Source organism: Leptosomus discolor, chromosome 7 (genome assembly GCF_034619465.1).
Source record: "Leptosomus discolor isolate bLepDis1 chromosome 7, bLepDis1.hap2, whole genome shotgun sequence".
Lineage (NCBI taxonomy): Eukaryota > Metazoa > Chordata > Aves > Leptosomiformes > Leptosomidae > Leptosomus > Leptosomus discolor.
The window spans coordinates 27,545,676-27,569,222 of NC_141397.1; the positions used below are offsets into that span (position 1 = coordinate 27,545,676).

Consider the following 23,547-nt stretch of genomic DNA (forward strand, 5'->3'; position numbering starts at 1 on the left):
GCAGATGGCAGTCAACTCTTACCGTGAATGAATCAAATTCACTGGTATAATACATGGCTGTAAACCTAAAGACTTTTTTAAAGAGTTTTCATTCTGCCTTTTAGAGTTACAAAGCAACAACAGCCAGCTACGTGATGCAAGTCTCAATTTTTATCATGGGCTAAGACTTACAGTAGGATATGCAGGTCCCCATGCAGCTGTTTCTGGACCTCATGAACACACTTCTACACTTTTCCTCTCGTGCTAGCCTTTTCAGCAATCAGGTTATTTAAACACAGCAGAACACTACTGAAGAACAAATACGTGCTTGATCAGAAGAATGGGGCGTCAGACAAAGAAGAAGGATCGCCTGCCATGCTCTTGATTTATTGGTCCAATTGCCTGAAGTTGGAATTTTACCAGGATTGTATCCTACATCAGAGACACAACATACTCTTCCATTACCAAGAGAGTACTTAATATATCCAGATGACAAAGGTTAAACTGTAAGTATGTCAACTTTGACAGCTTCCCTTCTTCTTATGACCTGAAGTCTATGAGGACTGCAAGTAATCAGAACTCCAGAAAAGTCAGAGTTCTAGGCCTTCAGTGGATTTTTCAGGTCATTTTTGTGAGTAGATACTCATTTTGGAGTTTCAAGTTACGCTGTGGCACTATTATACACTGATGCATTAGATATCCTTCTTCTCTGCCCACTACTAAAAACTTGCTAATGTGAAGTCTGCTATTGCAATTGACTATATTTTCCAACTCCCTGTCTGTGCAACAGTTAGCTGGGCAAACAAGCACCTGAATGCATTTGAAACACACAATTATCTGGTTTTTGCTGATGTGTAAGGATATTCTGTTTCTGATGATTGTTGGTTGCAACATCTAAGCTGCTCTTAACTTCAACACCCATCTATAACGAACACATCTGATTTACAAAGCACATTCAAATATATTTAAAAATAAATATTACAGGAAAAAAAATCAGACAATGGGGGGGGGGGAAAGAGGAGTGAAGGTACAACTTGGTAAACAAAATGGGAAATAGCTGCAGTCAAAGCCTGAGAGCTTACCAGGCACTTTATTAAACTGCAATGCACTGCATTACAGTGCTGCTTTTAAAATATGTTAACACTATATCACAGTTCCCGGCAGCATGAAGTCTTTCCAGAAAATGTGTCATCAATGTATGCAACATATTTTATAGCCAGTACAATTTCATTTTATTATATCCAATAATATTTTTCTGAGTTCTAGGAAGTCTCCCCACAAAGGTAAGTAATGACCTTATTTTAATCAGCTGGCACGAAGTGTAACCACCATACTGCAGAAAAAAAAAGCCTTTATTACACCAAAATGTCCTCAGTTTCATTTTGCCTCTGTGGAAGAGGTCATGAATAAAACCTGTGAGAATCTCACTCAAGTATTATGTAGCACAAAACCTTTCAACTGTTATTTAATTCCAAGACTGATCTCTACAGTTTAACTGTTCTTGATAGAAACTGAATAAACTCAGAATCCTACACGTTGTACTATTATTACAAGAAAAAATTTAAAATTATGCTAGCAAAGCCTGAAAGATATATCATTTGTTTCATACGTCCACAAGCATTCTAAAGAAAATAACATAATTTTCTTTTCCTTACCAGGCTTGAATTTCTGCTTTGCAATCTGCCCATGACTGGGAAATGTTGCTATGGAGCCCGGTATAACTGTTCTTTCCTCTAAATCAGACTCTGGGATTGTAGTGCAGCCACCTAGTTGAAAATGGAAGAACCTTAATGTGGTGTTTATGTAACAAAACAAATTCACTGGTGCATAATTAAGGAAGAGAGGTGATAAATTAGCTGATAGGAACATATAAAACTGAAACAGTCTTTACTTTCACTTCACAGAAATGTTTGTTAAAGAAAACTATTACCATTGTTGAGCAGGCTAATTATGCCTTAATGACTCCTCTACTACTAATGCTGGTTTGAAAAAAGTTTAAACGTATTAAGGTCACAGAATATGTAAACCTGGTTCCACACAGAAGATAGAAATAATGTGAGTTGTGTTAAAGATCAGATTACCAGGAGCTAGTTTTTTAGTAAAAGTAATTAAGTCTGAATTAAATAACTTTACAAAGTCAACAAGCCTTATGAAGACTGTTAGCTTGCTGCAGAGAATGACATAAGATGACATTTTTTGGACAGGCTATTAAGTATAGTATCTTTATTACTCAGTGCTACAGATATAGAAACACAGGGACACTTTCTCTGTCCAATAACACACTGCACTGGCAATGCCTTACTCATAAGTGATCTCAGGATGCATAGTATAATAGATTCTTTGTATTTTGCAATATTGCTTTCCAAGTAGCTCAGGAGAGAACATAATGACTTAAAGCTTTCTCTTCAAACAAGTTTAAAGGCCTACGTTTAAAATATTAAGAGAGGGACAATCTAGTAGTTGTATCACCTGAAGACAGCTGCAGTAGCTTGCAGTGGAATAGGTTGATATAAATTAACTTTGAAACAGCTGTGATGGGGACTTTGGAGTACATGTCACTCACCACAGAAAGACCATGGCCTTACAATAAGTGCATTGCCAACCACATAGTACACAACTGAGATTTATCTCTTTCTTATAGCCCTCCCAGGATCAGCATTAGCAAGCAAACAAATCTATGTACTTATTGTGTTCTGAAAGCACATGTTTATAAACAGCACATCAACTCCCAGAGGAGAGCACAGACTTTTCACCTTTATCTCAGAGTTGTTCTGTTTTGGAAATAAATGTTCTACTGCAGGCCTCATAACTGGTGTCTCAAATCTGCAGCAACACAGGCCTTTGTCTCCTCACAAACTGAGTAAAATAACTGTCAAAAAGAATGTAGCATCCCCAAGTAGGAGAGCTGCAGTTTCCCCAGAAGTTGCAGAAGCACTGAGAAAGCAATGCACAAGGTCCAGCAGAAACATACCACACTGTCTAGCTAGGGTAAAGCAAAGCACAGCAGCTCCAGTGAATCCTGTGAAAACACTCATTCCTACTAGCTCGAGAACCGATACAGCATCCTTTGCCCTGAGGAAGAGGAAAGACACAAGCTACTATATTCCAGGTATACCCTGCCAGAAATTCTAAGATACAGAATGGGGTTTAAGTTGGATTTAGAGCAAATTTTTTCAGTTAGAAAGGAAGGTTAGGAGTAATGTGTCAGCAACGTGCAGACTTATGACCCATGACAGCTTCAGATATTTAGTGTACCTGCTATGAAACTGAAAGATAAAATGGGAAATTAGGAGAAGGTCTCCTTGTTAAAAATACTGTAACACTGGGGCAACATCTCACATTGCATTAAATAAAAATGTACCTACACCCTAAATGAAAATAAATACCAGTAAACTAATACTTCTGTTCCCATTTGCAAATTGTGACTAAAATGTAAACAATGAGATTTGATGAAATAGAAACCACTACTTTAAAAGTCAATTTAAATATTTTTCATTCTTATTCTTCAGATAAAATCTACCCTATTAAAGAGTAATCTAAATATGGGACACAAAATCAAGGTTTTTAAAAGAACTATCGAGAATGGCGTCACACATTTTAAAGTGTTTTATAACATTTTCTAACAGCATAAGTGGAAACTCACCTAGTAAATTAGCATCTATTGAATTTCTATACAGAAATAAAAGAACTTTTACAATGTTCATTCTAAAACCTGAATATCAGTAACTTACATAGCCTTGAGAATTGGCTTTTGATGCCAAAATATTTCATTAGTCATCAACGCTGATAGTAACTGGATAAGAGTCGGAAAAGGTCTATTTGCCCTTAGGTACCAGACACTACTTGCTGAAAGGAAACAAGACTTCCTGCTCTTGATTTTGATGCAAGAGATTTGTTAAGATTTACTTGTCATCTGATGCTATCAGAAGTTATTAAAATTAAAAGCAAAATTCACTTCCATAATTGTATTTTCTTGACAGAGGATAACAAGTACTGAAATGTTACCAGTGATAGACTATTTCACGTACAAAGAAAGTGTAGACAGAAAACATAGAGCAATAGTATCAGCATCAATATTAAGAGTAGTAATTATTCTTACTTCTGCAATGATACTTGTAACTTTTCCCTATGAATTGTTTTTTAAATACTAACGTTTCAAAAGGCTTTCCATGTGCTGAGAGCACCATTCTCAGTGGTGCGTGATTTCACCAGGACTTTTGCACCAATAATTATTTAAATGAATGGCCAGACAAAAAAAACAAGGTAAGTAATACTTTTACTCTTTTGAGGCAACTAGGCTTACACGACCAAGGTCCTTGTGCCCCTGCATATCTACCTTACTCTTTTAATATCAATATTACCTTCTAACTGAAGGAATTACTAGAATTTGCTGAACAACGTCCCTTAGATTGTTCGGATGCCTAGGATTAGGTAGAATGACTGCACACTCATCTACGTATCAACCTGCATCAACATAAGTGGTATCTACTTCTTCCAATGGAACCAATGGCAAATGTCATTTTCTTGCTCAAACAGGTGCAGGTACCCATCCTCAAGAGAATGATGGATACGTCTGACAACATGCTACAATTCCTCACAGGAAGAAAACATTGGAGACCATATTAAGACAATTGTCACACTGAAAGAACCAAAGTGCTAAAAGTAAACTGTAAATTTTCAACAAACTAAAAGAGACACTACATAAGGCACAAATATACACCACTGAATATAATATTTAAACCACAGTAGACCAGGATTTTGCAATTAAAAAACATTTTGCAACTCAGGACAGCTATCTGAAAAAAAAGAATCTTTCCAGCTAGGACTCTAAACTTTTTTAATTTCATACTGCAAGGGTTCTACTGAGGGTATCTACTCTGACTTCTCTGGTCAGAGACTAACAGAACTTCTACTAGTAAAAAAAAAAACAAAAAAAAAACAAAAAAAAAACCACACACCAAAAAAACAAACAAACAACCTCTTTGAATTCTTGTATATCTGGATAAATTTCAAAAAGTGTCCACCAAATGTCCATTTCAGAAAGCATTTATAATTTTTATGCACCTGGAATCCTACAAGAAATCACAGCAGCAGAATAACTCACATTCATTGATAATTAAGTGAATAGTACAAATCAGAAAAGTAAAATATTTAAGGAAAAAGAGGGAAAAAGAGGCACAAATAGTAGTACATAAATCTACACACTGGAAATGATCCAAGTTGAGAAGTTCTCCAGATGTCAGTCTGTAAACAGTGCTTCATAAAATTAATTTCCCCATTAATTGTTGGCAGGAATAACTCCTAGAATATGTTATTACATTTGACCCACTCTTTCCCCCTTTTCTGTGTAGCTAAATTCTTGTCTGACATCACAGATCTTTTATCAGTTGTGATAAATCCAAGAAAGCAAGCTTTGGTCAGCAAAACTGTTTGATAGGGTACAACACGCATAAAATTACACTCAAGCTAATTGTGAACTTTGTTCACCAAAGGAAATGAGACTTCTCTTGTTTATTTTCACTACATCTGTTTTTGTAACACATTTGGTTCTTAAGTTGGAAAAAGACACCCACACCCAAAGGAAACATAAACATATAATACACAGTGAACAAAAATTAAGTACTGACAGTTTTCCTACAGGTTCCTATCACCATGTTTTTACACATTTTAACATGGCTCTAGAAGTTGAAAAACAGGAAAACGAAAGTAGTATACATCCAAAAAAATAAAAGGCACTTCGAGGGAAAGACTATTTGGGTTTCTTCTTTCTCTTCCACTCAATCACAATCTAAACTATCCATAAAGTTTCCATTTTCCTCCGAAATTAACTCTTACAAGAGTCCACAGAAAGAAGGAAAAAAAAAAAGCTTCCCCAGCAAGAGAGCCAAAATGTGAGCAGGAAGCTCTCTAAATAGCAGGTTTTGTCATCCAAGTGTATACCATTATAAAACAGAGATAATCTAAAAAGTAAAACTATTTCATAGAGATTCCTGAACTATATGCAAAACCATATACGGTTGCGTTTTATGTGCTGTCCATAGTTTTTAGGGAAGTGTATACTAAAAATAAAGTCTAAGGCATTAAAGATTACTCTCTCCAGAGAAGTATTAACAGAATTAATCAGTTACTTCTATGGATTCTGCCAGCTTCATTCATTCAAGTCCTGTGAATTTTATCAGGATCTGCCCATCAGAAAGTAGCTTGCCTGTTGAAGTAAACACTGCACGGAGGCTTTGTAGACAGACAGTGCTATTGCTGCTTTCTAGAAGGAAGATAAAACAATAAAATCTATAGAACAATACATATTTGAATGTATGATAAGGTCCAAGGAACACTTATTTGCATACCAGGTCTGGATTAGAGTGTCATTTGAATAGACACATTCCAGGAATGCTAGCATATTTCCATTGCAGAGTGTAAGGAGAAAGAAGAGAGAAAGGAGAAAGAGAGAAAAGAAAGATTTTTTTTTTTTTTCCTAAATGGGTGTTTGATAACAAACACTGTTACAATTTGCAGTAGAAAACAGTCCGTGTTTAGTTCAGATATTCACTAGCAAAATGTAGTGAATTGCTAATTAATCAGTTACGGATTTCAGAACATAGTGCTCAAGTCTAATAATGTGGCTATAATTGTGCAGTCACAAAATTCCATTGTTTTGTGCCTGATTTGACATAACCAAATTCAATCAAATGATGGAAAATATTTCTGTATTACATTCCATTAGAATAATAAAGTAATGAAAAACCATACCACTGAACATGCAGTCCAAGGTCATTGAAGATCACCAGAACATATTTTCAATGGGAGTATATAGAGACATACCAGACTGTTGTTCTGCTTTACTCTTACTTAACTGAAACGTTTCTTAACAAAACTTCCAGTTAATGAATTCCATAGCTTGTACTATAATAAGTTACCTCTACTTGCATTAAGAGCTACGCAGAGATAATTTGCACCAATTGTGTGGCTTCTGTCTGAGCTTGTAGCACGTTCAACTATTTTGAACATGTCTGAATTCATAAAATCTTGACTTACAAAGTTCAAGGTACCTTGGCAGCATAACCTCTTTATGGGAGCAACTATGCCATTTAAACTGTCAAATTGTCTTGGCCTTTCTTCCAGGATGAGGTTCAGTGCATGTAGCATGCAAGTCATATGAACGGCATTAGGAAACACGTTGCTAAGAACAGATCTAACAGCTGTTTTCATTAAAGCACTATTGGACGTTCAGCCAAGAATACAATCAAAAATCAACATTCAGTAGTACCCTTACTAACACAGGATTGAGAATGCAATAACATTAAACTATATAATGCCATTCAATATTTACCAAAAGTCATTTATTAGTCACTACAAACAAAGGATGAATGATGACAGTTGTGCTTTTACCACATAAGTGTACTGTTCCATCCAACAACCTATTCACCTGATGAGCACGGACTGGCTGAAAAACATGCTCTGTGTTCTGGCGTGTGTTGAGAGAGCTAATTGCTACTGAGTTTTGTAGTGTTTGGAGGACTTCCATCTGCCTTTATGTAACAGCATTAAAAAAATCAGCTTATAACAAGAACTTTTCAAGGGGAATACCAACACTTGAAAAACACTGTAACAATAAAAATCACTGTATTTTTCAGAGTACACTTCCTCACATTACACCTGGTGTTTTCTGTTGACTGGGTCCATGTCATCTTCCCCATATTCAGTATAACACTAACAGTAGCTTTCATCTAGCATAACTAGAAAAGATTTTATTTCAAAATGCTTAAATACAGCAGTAGCAGAAGGTATAGAACATACTGTCATCAACGTATTTTCAGTACAACAATCTTCATTCAGTAACAAATTTAATTTTATGCTATCCTTTTGGGAAGCAAGAGGAATATGCAAGGGTTTTGTCATTACTAGTTTTGTTTTACATATATAAACTCATTTCATGCATGTAGAATCACAGAATCATTTTGGTTGGAAAAGACCTTTAAGATCATCAAGTCCAACCATTATCCTAACTCTACCAAGTCCAACACTAAACCATGTCCCAAAGCACCACATCTATACATCTTTTGAACACCTCCAAGGATGGTGGCTATGTATTAGGATACATATGTACAAAATATATAAAGAATTTTATATCAAATGTTTTGTTTTCAGTAAGACATGATCTTTTATATTAACTTCTTTTGGCAGTGTATTTTAACAAAAGTTTAATAAAAGTATGAGCAATTTCTTAGTCCCCACAATCTGCACAATACTTATTCTAAATATTTTAGAGTCAAATTCACTACAAACACTATCAAATGTTATCCTCTTTATATCATTAGATAGAAGAAATATTTCATCTAAAAAAATCAATTACATCTTCTTGACTGATTTTTTTTTTTTTTATCTCACTTATTATTAATTTTACTCTGACAGCATCAAAGTTCATCCTGACCTCAACAAGATCCAAATTCCTTCATTAAAAGAAATAACTTGATGGGAGATGATTTCTATTAAAAAAAATTCTACTCCTCAACAACCCCACAAACCACATACCCCACAAAAAATCCCAGTATGTAAACACCATGCTATTTAATTTCCTTGCATTAAAAGCCTATGTTCTTACAAAGAATTTGTTATATAGTCAAACTCACTGAATGTGTGTAGCATTCTGATTTTTTTGCCTACTCAAAATGACTGAAACATACCGTAAGCACTATAAGTTGTTTTGGCTCCCCTCCATAGCATAAACTTAATGACTTCATACACAGAACAACCAGATGCCAAGGATACATTTAACTGGTAGTGTTCTCTGTTCCTTTGCTTTAATTTGGTCATGTCTACAATACCAAGTAAAGCAGAGCAACGGTAGTCTGTCTTGAGTGTGAGAGTGTTCACATTGTGGATTCAGTGTTCACACTGATCACGTTTAAAATGTTTTTAACTCTGATCTGTTTTGAAACTTCACATTTTGTTCATTACTTCATATTCAACAAACAGTTCCCTACAGATCAATGTACTTCCCTCATCATGTAAAATTTATGAAATCAGACCAGTATCACATCCCTCAACACTATCAGTACGTGACATTACAGGATTTTAAAGGCTTAAGAAAGCTTATTTTAATTGAGCAGCCATTGCAACACATGTGCATGAAGTTTTCTTCTATGTATAACTAACCACCAGTTCCCAGATGGACTCAGGAATAACTTTAAATGTAAGATAAAGTGATTACATGATGATTATTATGAAGCATTAAAACATTCACATTAAGACAGTAGATCTAATTCCTTCATATGCAGAAAAACTGTTAGAAATACTAAACAAGAAAGTCCATTGACTGAGCATAGACTTTCCCTTTCCAAACGATGCAGAAGTAAAAGAGAAATTGGAAAAGGCATTGTCTAGATAATGATTTGCCTAAGTAGAGTTACTGAAATCCAGATTTAGTTTCCATTATGTAGTCAAATAGCCTGCAGCTATAATATCTTCAGCTGGCACCAGGCTTAGTGCTTTTTTATCGATCTGCCCATAGCTTAAGTGCACACATAAGGAGATGGATTGTTAAACAATTCTTGTAATCTATCATTGATTATGGAAATATAATACATCTTGCAGCAGCATCTGCACCATCTCTAACATAAAATACTACTGACAGCAGACTGTTCATTTTATCCTGTGAACTCTCTAACACTTGTGGTACTTTCTTTGCACCAGCTAAATGGATGAATTTGTTAAGCACCAATTACACAACAGGCCCTCTCACAGCCTATGGCATAAACAACAACATATCATTAGATTCTTTGTGTTTGAGTTACATCAAATGTGAAGTACAATTACAGCTAATTAACAAGGTACATTCAAATCCTTTGTATTTCTTTTTTTTCCCCAATCTTCTACTCATTTGAAGATTTCAACAAAAAAAATTCTAGGAGAAATATAGTATTTCAAGTTCACATTTTGTGGCAGTTGCTAAAGTCAACCTTTGCAAAGGGTTTGGTACAGCTATTAGTACTACATGCTGAGTGTTTCCTACTTGGTGCTCAGCAGAAATTAATAGAAATGAATCAATGTAATTTTTGTATTTTCTTTATACTTCTATCTCTATACTTGTCACGAAGACAAGAGGATGGCACTGTCATCATTGCACCAAACTTACAGGAAAAAATGAGGCTTTTACGGTCCTCTCATTTTTTTTCCTCCCACAACATAATTGGGTATTTGTGTTTTCCTTTCTACTAACACCATATCTGCAATGAACTAGAAAACACCTGTATCTTCCTTGATCAAACACTGAAGAAAGACCCACCTGAAGTGAATTCAAACTCTGAAGGTACTTTTAAAAGAAGTCTGCTTCAGAGTTCGCTCTCATGTGTTCTGCTAAGTCAGGTTACCAACCACTATGTGAATATGAGTAAAACAGTAACATAAAGTACTGTCAAGCAAACAGGAGAAATCCTGACTAAATTAAGTCAATGGCAAAAATCCCAGCGACTTCAATGGGGCCAGGATTTCACCCTTATCTTGTTGATCAAAAAAATTATTTCACTGTTCAGAAGGACAAGACTGCTATGCCTGCCAAGAATTTCTTAATGCATCTTACCATGGTGAGTCTGAACTGTATAGACCTCTGTAACTATTCCTTTTTCATTCTACCAAGGTAAGCTGCTGACTTGCCAAAAATATTATGACATAATCAAACAGCATCCACAACAAAGCTCTTTTATCTTGGCAAAGAACTAGCTGTACCAAAGCTCTCCTTAGCATAACCTTACCACTGGTCTGCAAATGAATAATTATCACTCCCTTAACACCCACTACCAACCACTGATGCTCATACCTGCTGAAGTAGCATATCTGCATCATAAAGGAATGGTCTGAACCAAGAAGTGCTTTCTTGGTTTTGCAATGTTGTGTTGCAGAAAGCTTCCTGTAGTTCAATGAATCACTAAGCACACACCTGAAGGAATATCTTCTACATAGCACAGTCCCAAATTCAGAGTAGACAAACTACGAATGGTATAACTGAACATCTCATATTTCTTTGCAGGGTTTACAATATACGCTGTAACTACACTAACCAAAATTATCTCATGTATATGCAAGTCAATAGCCAGAGAGAATCTAGTTATCCACATGAGAATCAATTTTACACTAAACTAGAACAAAACTCCGTTTTTAATGTGCTGCAAAGACAACCAAAAAATAAAAGCTCTTTTTTTGACATAAATAACAGTACTTTTTATTTGGAAATATTTGAGAAATCTGTTGTAAGATTGTACAACATGCATTTTTCCCCTTGCTAACTAATTAAATGCAATAATCACGCAGAACCGGTTAATTTGTTCTTCTCAGACTGGGATGAGTATTGCAAAGCATTAATTCTGCCAATACAGTGTCTTTGTAGGGAAACATGGCAGTTGTTCACTGCCACAGGCATAATAAGAATTCATCTTACTTTCATAAGGACTTTTGGAATAGAGTCCCAGGAGCATAGGAAAAATCCAATCTATAACATAACCTCTTAGTTACCTCATCATTATCTGGCTGGATTGTACTTTACCTTACTCCACAGAATTCCCTTCTCAACAATTTATAGTAGAACGTAGTCAGACCCAGGATATCTAACAATTTATTCTACTAACTTCAATCTCATGCTTAATTCCTGTCACATGATTGCCTGCTTTATCAATGATCTGATTCAAATGAGGATGTCAGTTACTAACTTAACATTTAAGTATTCCTGAACAGCAACCTAATACCCCTAACGACTATTCTAGTTACAAGAAATCCTCTCTTGTTTAGACAAGATAAAACCCAAGAATTACTAATTCATATCTATCTAAATAGATTTTAAGATTTGAAGGAAACAGTCTGATCATTTAGCCAGACTTTACTCTGAAATGCTGTCCACAAATTCCTATATGTAATTCAAGCATCCATTTAATTCTAAGTGGCTTTCAAGAATGTCACTGGCAATTATTTTTACTTAAAAACCCCTCAGTTTTGACTGAGAAGTTTATTTGAAGGAAGCGCTGGAAGAAACACCTGCTTATCAGTACTCTGATACAGTTTTACGATAATTGTGAAAGATTTCTCAGTGCAGCTATAAAATTTAATATAGTTCAGCACAACATAACTTACATTAAAAAAGATTGTTCATAATATTTATTACCCTCCAGTCACACTATTTCTGTTCAGCCATCCATCTGAATTGAGGCATCCTTCATGATCCATATACATCAGACCTTCTCTTTGATCTCTAATGGTAAATTTAAAGGCTGAGTAAAAGTTCTTTGAAACACAGTGTGGCACAGCTGCTTATTGTTGCATAGAAGACAGTAAGTTATTAAAATTGAAACTCAATTAATACAGTGGAACATCCCCCTAATCATATCCCACCTTTGAAGTAATATCCCTTTTGGTGATACCTCTGATTTACAGTTAACTAGTTTTCTTCAAGTGGAATAACAGCCAAGCTTTGGTTAAGATCAGAATCAATAAAATACATCTTTCATCAAAAGACAGAGATACTGGCAATGCACCCTGCTGTGGTATTTGCACTTATAATGCACAGCAAACACCCAACAGATATGCAGTCTACCATGTTAATCACACGAAATTCATCAAGCTTGAGGCTTTTACCAGTTTGCTGAAGGTTTTTATAATTCTACAAGAAAGTACTTCAGCATTATTTAGCTAACTACACATTAATTTTTCATTAGTGCTTTAGCAACATTCTAATTAACAGAGGGTGAGCGAAATCTTTGCTTCAGTGTAACTGCAACAAAAGAAAACCTTAAAGATTCAAGTTTATGTAGCTTTCCACTTATGTTTGCCCCCTTTATCACCACTGTGTGGTTCAGCCAGGAAAAAAAGAACTATTTTAAAGAATTTTACAATCTGCCCAGTGTCATGAAGCACATCATGTTTGACTTCATTACATTTTTCCAGCTCAAATATCAGATCAAAGTATTACAGAAGGGTGAATCTGAATAAACATAGGGGCAAGGAAACATGAATTTATGGACCTTCACTTACCATACAAACACTAGCTGAACTGGTGATACCAGCTTCATGAGCAAATTAACAGCTGGCTGCTCACAAGATTTAGAACAGTCATAAACATGACTGATCTTCCAAAATGCTCTCATTCTTTAAAAAAATTAAGAAAAAAAAATCTGCAAGTTCAATACTGATGATACACAACTTCGTAACAATGTCAAGCACTCTGATTCAGGAAGACGTCACCCTTTGTCTCCCCAAGAAAAAGCCATCAAGACCACGGGGGAGCAATTCACAATGCAGCTCCTGAGGAGCTTTACCGCAGTTGGATCTGCATCCTATCTGTGCTGGAGGTGATCACACAAAAGAAAAAAAATAAAAGGGAAATTAAGAGAGATTCTGCACCTCATTGACTGCCGTCCATAACCCAAGACACTACATTAAAATGCCATTATTTTCATCTTATACCTTTGCATATCAGCCTGAGCTATGCTTGCTGAGGCACAAGCTGTACCCGTTCTCCCTAAAACCCAGCCTGTCCAATCACATCTACCTCCAAGTCTGGTGATCCAACCACCCAGAGGCATTGAAAACCACCCTGCGTCGCCAGATGGATCTGGCTGAGTAGTATGTTCCCAGAAGTTGCAGAGCGCTCTCTCAAATTAGCGTAGTTAACCTCGGGGAATTATTCCTTAATTGCAGCATAGTTTTCTATTGTAGCAAAAAAAAAAAAAAAAGAAACAATTTATTAGGACAGACATCCCTGGCTCTGTGAAACTTGCAGTCCAAGAAAATTTTAGCCAAACTTACAATAAGATTGTAATTTTAAGTTTTGTTATCATATAGTTACACATTCAAAAATTATCTTCTAGTATAGAATTTGTCATGCTTAGACTAAGACCCAAGGCAATTTCAGCTTCACATGTTAAAGCCCCTCTTTTACCTACTAAAGTCATAAGACTTTTAAAACTATTTTTTTCTGTTTCAAAAAAGCATTGGGAACTTTTCTTTATGCAACTCAAAACCAGCTGTACTTCACAAGTAAAAACTTTCCAAGTGCCTGGCTCTCTGCAGATTTTGGCAAATCTATTTGTAAAACTGAAAACTGTGGGCCTGAGCCAAAGCTTTCTGAAGTCTATGGAAAAACTCCCATAGATTTCATCAGGATTTGGATTAGGCTCTAAAAAGTCTGAAATAATTGAAAAATCAGTTCTGCATGTACAAAGTATGAAATTTTCACCAGGTTTAGATTTATTAGACTCCTTTATGGTCATGTGGAAGAGCAAATACATTGTAAGTGGTGTTAGTGATGTGCACAGAGTATTGCACTGTTAATTCACCACAGAGTTCCACAGACTCTTACATGTTACACTGCCTATATAATAAAAATTATTAAATCAATTCCACATACACAAGCACCCTTACTTCATTTTAAAAAGAACTGACTATTGAGAAACAACATTCATACAATCATAGCTCAAGTGATTTTGGAGGGGGGCGGGGGGGGTGTTGGGGGTGTTTTTTGGTTGTCTTAAATTGAGGACCAAACAAAACACAGAGTAAGAGTTTCCTTTCAAAAGCTCTAAGATAAATTCTGTGATAACTCAAAAAAAAGAAAAAAATCACGCAAATAACTGTCTCGCTCTGGGCATACTGTCTCAGGGCAGTTTAGAATAATGTAACACTAGCAATTTCAGTTAAGATGCGTTGAATTTATGGCAGCATAAGAGAATAGTTCAGCTTACTCAACCTAAATGTGCTAGAAACTAAAATAAAAGTAGCAAATGCAAAACAAATGGGTTGTGGTACCTCCAATAACGGCCACAACATCTCCTGATGTGTAAACAATTGCATGTCTGCTGACTGATGGATGCTGCTTCCAGTCAGAAGAAACTGAATAAGCCATTAACCTTGACATATTCTGGCTTGAGCTATATATCACATTAAAAGCAATACTTACAATCAACTTAAGAGAAATGTCGCACACGCACATTAAAAAGAAAAAAGGAAAGACTCCCAAAGAACCTGTTTTCAGCGTTTAAGAGAGGAGGGGTGACCTGGAGATTATTATCCACCACCACCCCCACCCCCCTTCATCAGTCTGCAATCTCTCTTCTCCAATACCTTTATGGGGATTGATATGCTTTGCCGTGGTTGTACTTATGCAAAGTAGACAATCACTGTAATTTTGCAGTGGTCTTGCCTAGATAGAGACAGGAAAGGAACAGTCATCTAAACTGAAGGGCTAATTATGCTCTTCAAATGCCTACAGGTATGAATACCAATGCACCCCATCATACAGGCTGTTCTTGAAATATCACAAGAAATTAAAGGAATCGAGGGAAACCTGTTAGGTGGAAATCCAAAGTATGACTGGACATACAAGACTGACCTCCCATTAATAGCATACCTTAAATAAAAGGATTATGCTACGTTATTAAAGTTTGGCTTTAATTAAAAATAGATTACCTCATTTGTTATAGCCTCTTAAAATAATTATCTAGGGTTTACTTTTTTTTACTTGCTAATACTGAGTCTTCTGAAACAGAAGGTTAGAGGCTGTACACTCTCCTATTTAGCAACACTTCTTCAATAGTTTTGAATCATTAGCTTATTAGTGCAGATTTTAGAAGTTTATTTCTGCTTGTGGTCTCTCAAGGACTCAAACAATATAGCAAATAAAGCCCAATGACAAGCACGATCATTAGGGGAAATACTTTCAACTGATAATTATTTTCACCAAAAGCTTACCTCAACATTATGAATCATTCGTGATCACTTATACTTAAATAGCACATATTAAAATTTAATGGATTTCAATGCAAAGAGCCAGCAATAGGATTGTACACATCAAGGCACTAATGTGTTGATCCTAATTGTACTTAGATGAGGCAAGTTGGAATTGCAATGCTGCCAACTGAATTTCATAGTACAACAAATGAATGAATCCCAAATCTCAAGTGGGATTTTTTTATTCATTATGCATGACATTTTCCTCTTTAAATTATTAAATTTCTTTTAAATGTTATTGCTTTAGTCTTCTTAACCTTTGTGCTCCTTCCCTCTGTGGTTTTTGCCAGCTGTAATATCAATTGAGATGGGGGGATTTGCTGAACACCATCATAAAAACCCGTTCACAACCCTGCACACAAATGTGTCTTCTAACACTTCCATTTTACTTCTCCGCTTTTCACAATACTGCAATCTTGGAATGTTCTAAAAAAAATTAAATATGTATTTTTCTGTCAGTGTCTTCTTTTCAATTAAAAAAAATAATTCCAATACTTTACCATTGCTTATGTGACCCCTGAAAATTAACCACTTGGAGAACTTTAATTTAAGTCCAGTAGGGTGATGAAATTTGACTGAATTCATTAGAGTTAATGATGACCTCAGACGTTCTTCTTCACTCCCTTCCCACGTCTGATATTCAGATTTCCATTTTTAAATGTGTTCACTCGAACCATGCAGAATGGCATAAGAACAGGCTGCAAGGCAAGCTGGCTCACCACAATCTATTAACCTGTAACCTGTGTTTTACCAGTAAAACACCTAAGTATAACTGTACACAGGAACTATGACACAAGACCAGAAGGCATATCTGAATTTTATTTATACACAGGTGTTATTGGCTCATGGTATGACCTTGGGAAAGTAATTTAATTTCTGTATAGTTGAATTTTCCTTTCTGCAGAAATAAATTTTAAAAGTTACTAAAACAACAGAAATAGAAGTTTTAAAGAGCAAACTTACAATTGAAAGAAGTTACAAAGAGTAAAGATTCACATCAGAGCGCCAAACAATCAATGTTTCTGGCTCCACCAAGCTGTTCTTAAGCAACCACAAAATCTTGTTGTTGCAAGCACTCCCAAAATTCTCCCTAATGATTTGCTACTCCCCTTCATTTTCACTAAATCAGCTTTATGGGGCAAGGGACATATTTTTGTCTCAAAAATAGAACCCAAATAATGAGTTTAAAATGTTTGATATATTACTATTTGCTTGTTTCTAGGCTTTTATATTAAGATAGACCTGTTCATCATGAATAGCCGATAAATTTCTGCAAAAATATTTTAAACACGGAGAACTAGAGATCACATTAAAGTTGCAGCACTGTACCATGTTCCGTTACATACTATATCATGTCTCATTATTAGCTGGCTCATCACAACGTAACAGAATTGCATGACAATGCTAAGCACTGTAAGAGTTATGGCAACTTATTTGTTCTTATTATCATTCTTATGTGATTATCATCTGCAATTAGATGGAGAGAAGAAAGTTTAAACATAACTTTTATGTTTAAAAACCAGCACAACAGTTCAGCCATGCAGAGCTGCACAAATGGTATACAGAAGTACACAACAATCACACTGTTTACAGATTTAGTCTCCCATTACACCTCTGTCAAACCTTGCTAAAATCTCATTGCCTGATAGAGCCACACTAGTACCACAGGATTTTCTCTGCAGTTGCTGCTTTGGGCCAGCCATATTGACAGCCGACCAGGAAAAGGGTCTTCCTACCTTTTTATTACTACCTCTCACTGTCAGAGCCATTTACTCCCTTGGGTGGCTGGTGATGGATGTGCTCCAGCTATCACAGTGAAGGAACTGGGCATATAGTTGCATGGACATCAAAGGGCACATTATGGAGAAGAAAACCAGTGAAGCATAATCTGGAGGATAAATGCAAAAGCTAGAGGGAAAACAGAAAACCAAACAAAGCAGAACCATACTGGCAGCTTTACTAGAAGGAAGAACTACAAAGAGAAGATAAAAAGTACATATTTTACTAAATGTTTGTTTGCCTTAAGGCAGTATGAAAAGTCTGAGAAGTTTGAAAAAAAAAATTATACAGCGATGATGGATGTGTTTTGGTTTCAGTGCAAGTAGTACACAACTTCCCACAGAGAAACCTTTATCTGGGTATGGAAACCCCAGCTCCTATAGGCAAGACAGAAAAAAATATACTTGTTAAAATGCAATCATACATTAACTTTCAAATCAGATAAATATGTCTAAGTTTTGAGCGCTTCAGAAAACGATCAACGAATGTGATACTTCAGTGATACGTAGCTATCCTTCATATAGATATATATTAAACAAATAAGATTTTTCTTACATTTGCTGGCTAAATTTATCCTTCCATTTAAATGCAGAGTTCAGTCTTTTTTAATTAATCTCATACATTTAAAAAAATACTTTTTCACTCTTAGTAAACAACTTGATTCCCAGGCGAATCAGTCTTTCAAGGTATTTTATTGATCAATCTGTATGATTTTAAGGAAGCTAGAAAAGGTGAGCTGGAGTTTTCATTGTAACAGTTGAAGTAAGTGAACGCCAATTTCATATTTAAGAGCCTAAGCCAACAAAGCCATAGGAATGAACTGGCAGTGCTTTGTAAGTGTGTTTTAAAAGCCTCTGGGTACATCTAAGAAAAACTCCTCAAACTGACTTATAATGAGAAAGAGGCGCTTTTAGTAAGGTTTAGATGCCCGAGATGACAAATACCAACATTCTCTAGACACTTTTGTAAATGGTACTGTCTCACCAAATAGTGGAAACAGGGGAGAAAATACCACAAAAAAGATGGGTAAAATGCTGAATCTAATTTAGTCACTGATAGTTTCCACTGACCTCAGTGGACTGCTAGTTCCATCAATCAGTACTGACCAATCTTCAGGTATACAAAATCCTTGCAAGTACTTGCAGCAAACTTTGTGAATAAAACTTTACTTTCACTTTTCCTTACACAAACTTCATAAGCATTGTTAAAAAGCTTTATCAATGCCCAACATATTTAAACTAAAATAAGAAAAAAATACCTAGAAGCATTATTTTAAAAGAAACTAATGAGAAGAAAGTAGTTCAGTATTTCATTGCTACAGAAAACATATGGGAAATATCTTAAGCGAGAATCATACTTCATAATGGACCAGTCTTCTGTGTAGATAAACACACTGGACTTTTCACATCTATGTGAAAGAATTTATTAGCAATTTTTTTTTTTTTTTTTTTTAATTTTTATTTTTTACACTTCTCTGCACCATGGGGGTGCTATACAAAGCTGTCGGTGCACCATGATCTCAGGCTCACAATAGTTAAGTTACAGGAAAAGTTTTCAAACCATGAGCAGTCAGCCTCATGTGATTTTGAGAATAGTTGCTGCTAGTTCAAAAGTATCATCTAGTCCTCGGTGCTGACTTCTGTGCCCTCTTCAGGCTGCTATTTTACTTTTGAATAATTTTAAACTCATGATTCTAACTTCTCCAGGTAAAAAATTACTGTAATTGCTACTGAGATAACATTAGCATGACAGACGGAAATCTGTGCGAGTACAAACGACAGGCACCACATTTTGCAAGACACGTTAAAGTCCACGCTATGAAGTTTGAGAATACCCAAGTTATACTGCTTGTTCCTTTCCCCTAATGACCAATGAAGAACTGATAATTAACAGTGTAAGACAGGAATTTGCAATAACAAAAATCCCATTTTTTTCAGGTGGAACAAACTATTACTAGTCTTTCTTTAAAGTACACTCTCTGTGTACTAAGAAATTTGCAGCAATGCTTGTGTCTTTTATTTTTTATATATATATCTATAAAAAAAAATATGTAAAAAAAAATTAATATTGCTCTTCCAGGAACTCAAATCCACATGTTTTTCCAATTAGTCCTGACATTCTCCTCAAGTTTAGTAGCATGTAAACAGAGAGTTCCTTAAGGAATATGACACATTCTGTTGCATCCCAGTTTTCCAATTAAGAACACAGCTTCAAAATGGGCAATATTCACTGATGGATATCACTATGGGATTTTGAAAAGAGTTTTTTATTTTTGAAAATATTTTTGAAAATTTTTATACGCTTATAAAAAAAACAGACCACAACACACACACACGTAGAAAAACTTTTGGCTTCCCAAAGGTGACTTTGAATACATTCTGGGTACATATATATATATATATTTAACATGGTAAAGAACATTGTTTTTAAAGTTAGTATTTACCCATTCATAATTCAAATGATAGAATCATGATTATACAAAGCAGAATTATAATCAGCTTGACACATTTAAAAAAAACTATGAAGACAAAGTGTCAAGTCAAATATATACTACCATGCTTAGGAAAGTATCATATGTATAAATACAAAATGGGAAACATCTGGTTAGGCAACAACTGTGTAGGAAACTGTCTGGAGATTGAGATGGAGCAGAGTATAGCAAGGAGTGTACCCTGCTATAGACAAAAGGAAAAGCATTCCATTTTGGAAAACAAGCAGTAAGAATTGAAAGTCATCATGAAAAGATTGAGATAATTTAGTCACAATTACTATAAAAGAAAAAGTTACTTGAAGGTATGTACTGAAAACCTTCCAAAGCCTTAAACTTTATAAAGAACATAATTGCCACCTCCACCTTCAATATTCACAATAAACCAGTTTGGTTTGCAGGAAAAACAATGTATATCAAATATTAGGAAAACCTTCCAATACAGACACTAAGCTACCATACAAGATACCTTGTTAAACCTTGTCCAAGGTGTTTAAAAGTTCAGATAATGTATGCAGAGTATCAGTGACATAGTTAACCCCATTGCAACACAGAGGAGAAAACCAGATGAGCAGTCAGCTTGACTTCTAGCTCTACCTTTACATAAATCTTAAATATTATGCATACACAAAATTATTTGCAAATCCTACTTCCTGGATGCAAAATATTCCTCCTTTTCCTTATAATTTCAGCTCTGAAGGTTCCGTCAACCTGAGGAAATAACACTCTGGCATTCCACAGATTTCAATGATGCAGTACTCAGTGACTGAATTTCAGGTTAAATAATAGTTTCTCTACTGCTCCAGTTACATTCAACTGTATAAGTAAATCGTGCTAAAGCACAATAAAAGATATCTTAACCAAACAAAAAGAGAAAAAAAATACCCAAGTGCAGTTAAAAAAAGAAAAAGGATGGTATAAAGAAAAATAAAGTCCTAATTTAAACTTAAAAATCCTTGCTTGAACAAAGCATTGAACTGATACAAGTGTCATTTGCACAACTGGAACTTCTATGGGAAAAGAAGGATCATATTCTAGCCAAAAAGCAGCTGAGATACCCAAAGTATAGGTGAGGCAATACTGCAAATAGAGCTCCAATCAGACTGACACCTAAACAAGTCTCCAAACAGCTGACACTGCTTAAGGTTTTCAGAGCAATCCTGCAAAACACACACATATTATAAGAGACCTTTAAAAGCTACATAATTAATTCACTGCAGGTCATCAGGATTTATGCTATAAATTCTCACACCCATTAAACTCAATACATGACAACCTGGGTGGTCTACAGCACCTTTCCCCAGCACTTCCCTGGCACTGACCCACGCTGTGGGTTGGCACCCCTCACTAAGCCCCTCACCCTTCCTCTCATCCAATGGTTTATGCATTGCCAAAGGCAACACAGTACATAATACAGCCTGATGCGCCTTAGAATCATTGGGTAAATATGATTATAACTGATTAACTTTTAATCATCCTTTTAAGAACACTTTACATACTGAAAAACTATCACGTCCCTCCTCAACCTTCTCTTTCTCTTTCCCTCAGAAGCAGCGAAAAGCAAAATTGTTTCAATCATTTACAATTTTTGTGCTCTTCTCTAAATTCTATTCGTCTGTTTTTCTCAAATTGTGTTATCCTGTAATTTTAACTGAACCTTTCTCATCAAGAATAGAAAGAAATAATTATCTCTCTTCATTAGAAGTCATATGACTACATCCCAAAGTTGGAATTCACCCTTAATGGGATCATACCCGTGACATATTTAGTTGCTGGTCCACTATAACCCCCAGGAGTCTATATTCTACAGCAACAGTGCTTAAGTTATTATTTGTCAGTTTTTAGTCTGATTGTTACTTGCTAGTCCTTTGCACTTGTCTCGACTGAACACCATCTTACTGACTTCAGATCCTTCCTCTAATTTATCAAGACCAGAGTTACTGCTTTTCAACATGCTTGAAACTGCTAGCTTTTTGCAAAACCACAATTCTAATTCATGCTGCATATTCAATCACAGAAGCCACTGAAGAAAATAATGAACAAAACCAGACCCAGCAAAGACCATGGCATACCTCTAAGATATACTCTTGGATTAACTACAAATACTGATAACTGTTTTCTGAAGGCATGTTTCAAATAGTTGCACACTTAAAGATAATCAGCAGCTTTTCAATGTGGCTTCAGGCAATTTCTCTAGACTTCAGGGTATACCATCTTGAACATATTAAATATAGCTTCTAGAAATCCAGTGTACTCTTATAGTGCTGCAATACCACAAGGGTATCAGGCACTTTTAAACAAGTTGGTTCCTATAGAAAAAGGAGTTTCCACCATTAAGAAAATGAATGGGCTTGAAAAAAGTGGCATTGAACAAAATCCTCAAGCTAATGACAGCTACATTACTGAACAATTATGGGACCATCTTTGCCTTGGCTCGGAGCTTAAACATCCTGAAGAACTTTCCCCTACATTAACATCCAATATTCAACCATAAATCTTCAGACACAAATTCAGTTCTCACCATCTCCCTCTCCGTGTATAGTTCCACCTAATTTTCCTCTACCTATTCTTGTTCCCTCCTTTAAGGACTGGGAGAAGATATTCCTCTTTTATAGGCATTTTTGAAGAGATCTTTACTCAACGGCATATAGTTATTTTGTAGACTGGTTTCCCTTTATAGAATAGCATTCTCAATTTCTTCCTAGTGTAGACTGAACAGGTGCTTTTAGCTGGAATCAAGAGTGAGGCAAATTTCTTGATTATCCCCATTAACTGCACTGTTTTCACACTGAGGAGTGGTCCTGGGCACATGAACTTGTTTCTTTTAGGTTGAATCTAACGATGCAGATGATACAAGTCATGTTGCCAGCTTCAACTACTTCCCCCTGAAAACTGCTTCTAACAGACCACGCTACCTGCCAATGATAGCCGCAGAAAACCCGAACAGGTGACAAGGCAAACAGGTTTAAAAAGCATCAGCAAAACCTTTATTCTCCCAAGAAAGCTCCCAGTTTTCTCCAGTCTGTCCAAACACCTACACAGTTTCAGAGCATACAGCACTACTACTGTTAGTAACTGCTTAAATACTATGCTATTTGGGAGAAGTATTTATCTCTAATGAGTCTGTCCTGTAAATTAAGATGAAATTTCTTATTTTTAAGCTCTTCCATACTTTTCCAAAAAGCATATTCTGCAGCAGTTAATGATTAAACATATAAATGTACAGACCCTTTTATCAAGGCTTCAGGATGAACTCTTAGTGAAAATAAGGAAGTTACATGAGGTTTTTATAATTTCTTTAAATGATACCTTCTTGTGATACTCTGAACTGTTAGCCTAATTAGGTCATAATTTTGATTCTTAATTAGGTGATTTGATATTCAAAAGAACTACACACTAGAGTCAGCAATTTTGAAAGTAAAATGATTTATTTTGGAATCTGTATTTGGATTACAGACTTTAATTCTTTTTTGGGTAAGTCATGGCCAAAGGGCATTTCAAGTACAGCTAAAACAGTTTATGTTGGGTGG

At 35.5% G+C, this 23,547-nt stretch overlaps 1 protein-coding gene across 1 annotated transcript in view; it reads right to left on the minus strand.

Moving 5' to 3' along the window:
• BBS9 (Bardet-Biedl syndrome 9) overlaps positions 1-23,547 on the minus strand; it is a 298,029-nt gene that overhangs the window by 126,248 nt on the left and 148,234 nt on the right. The window contains 1 exon segment of the mRNA XM_086467596.1: positions 1,635-1,745. Coding sequence (XP_086323722.1) covers positions 1,635-1,745 — 111 coding nt within the window.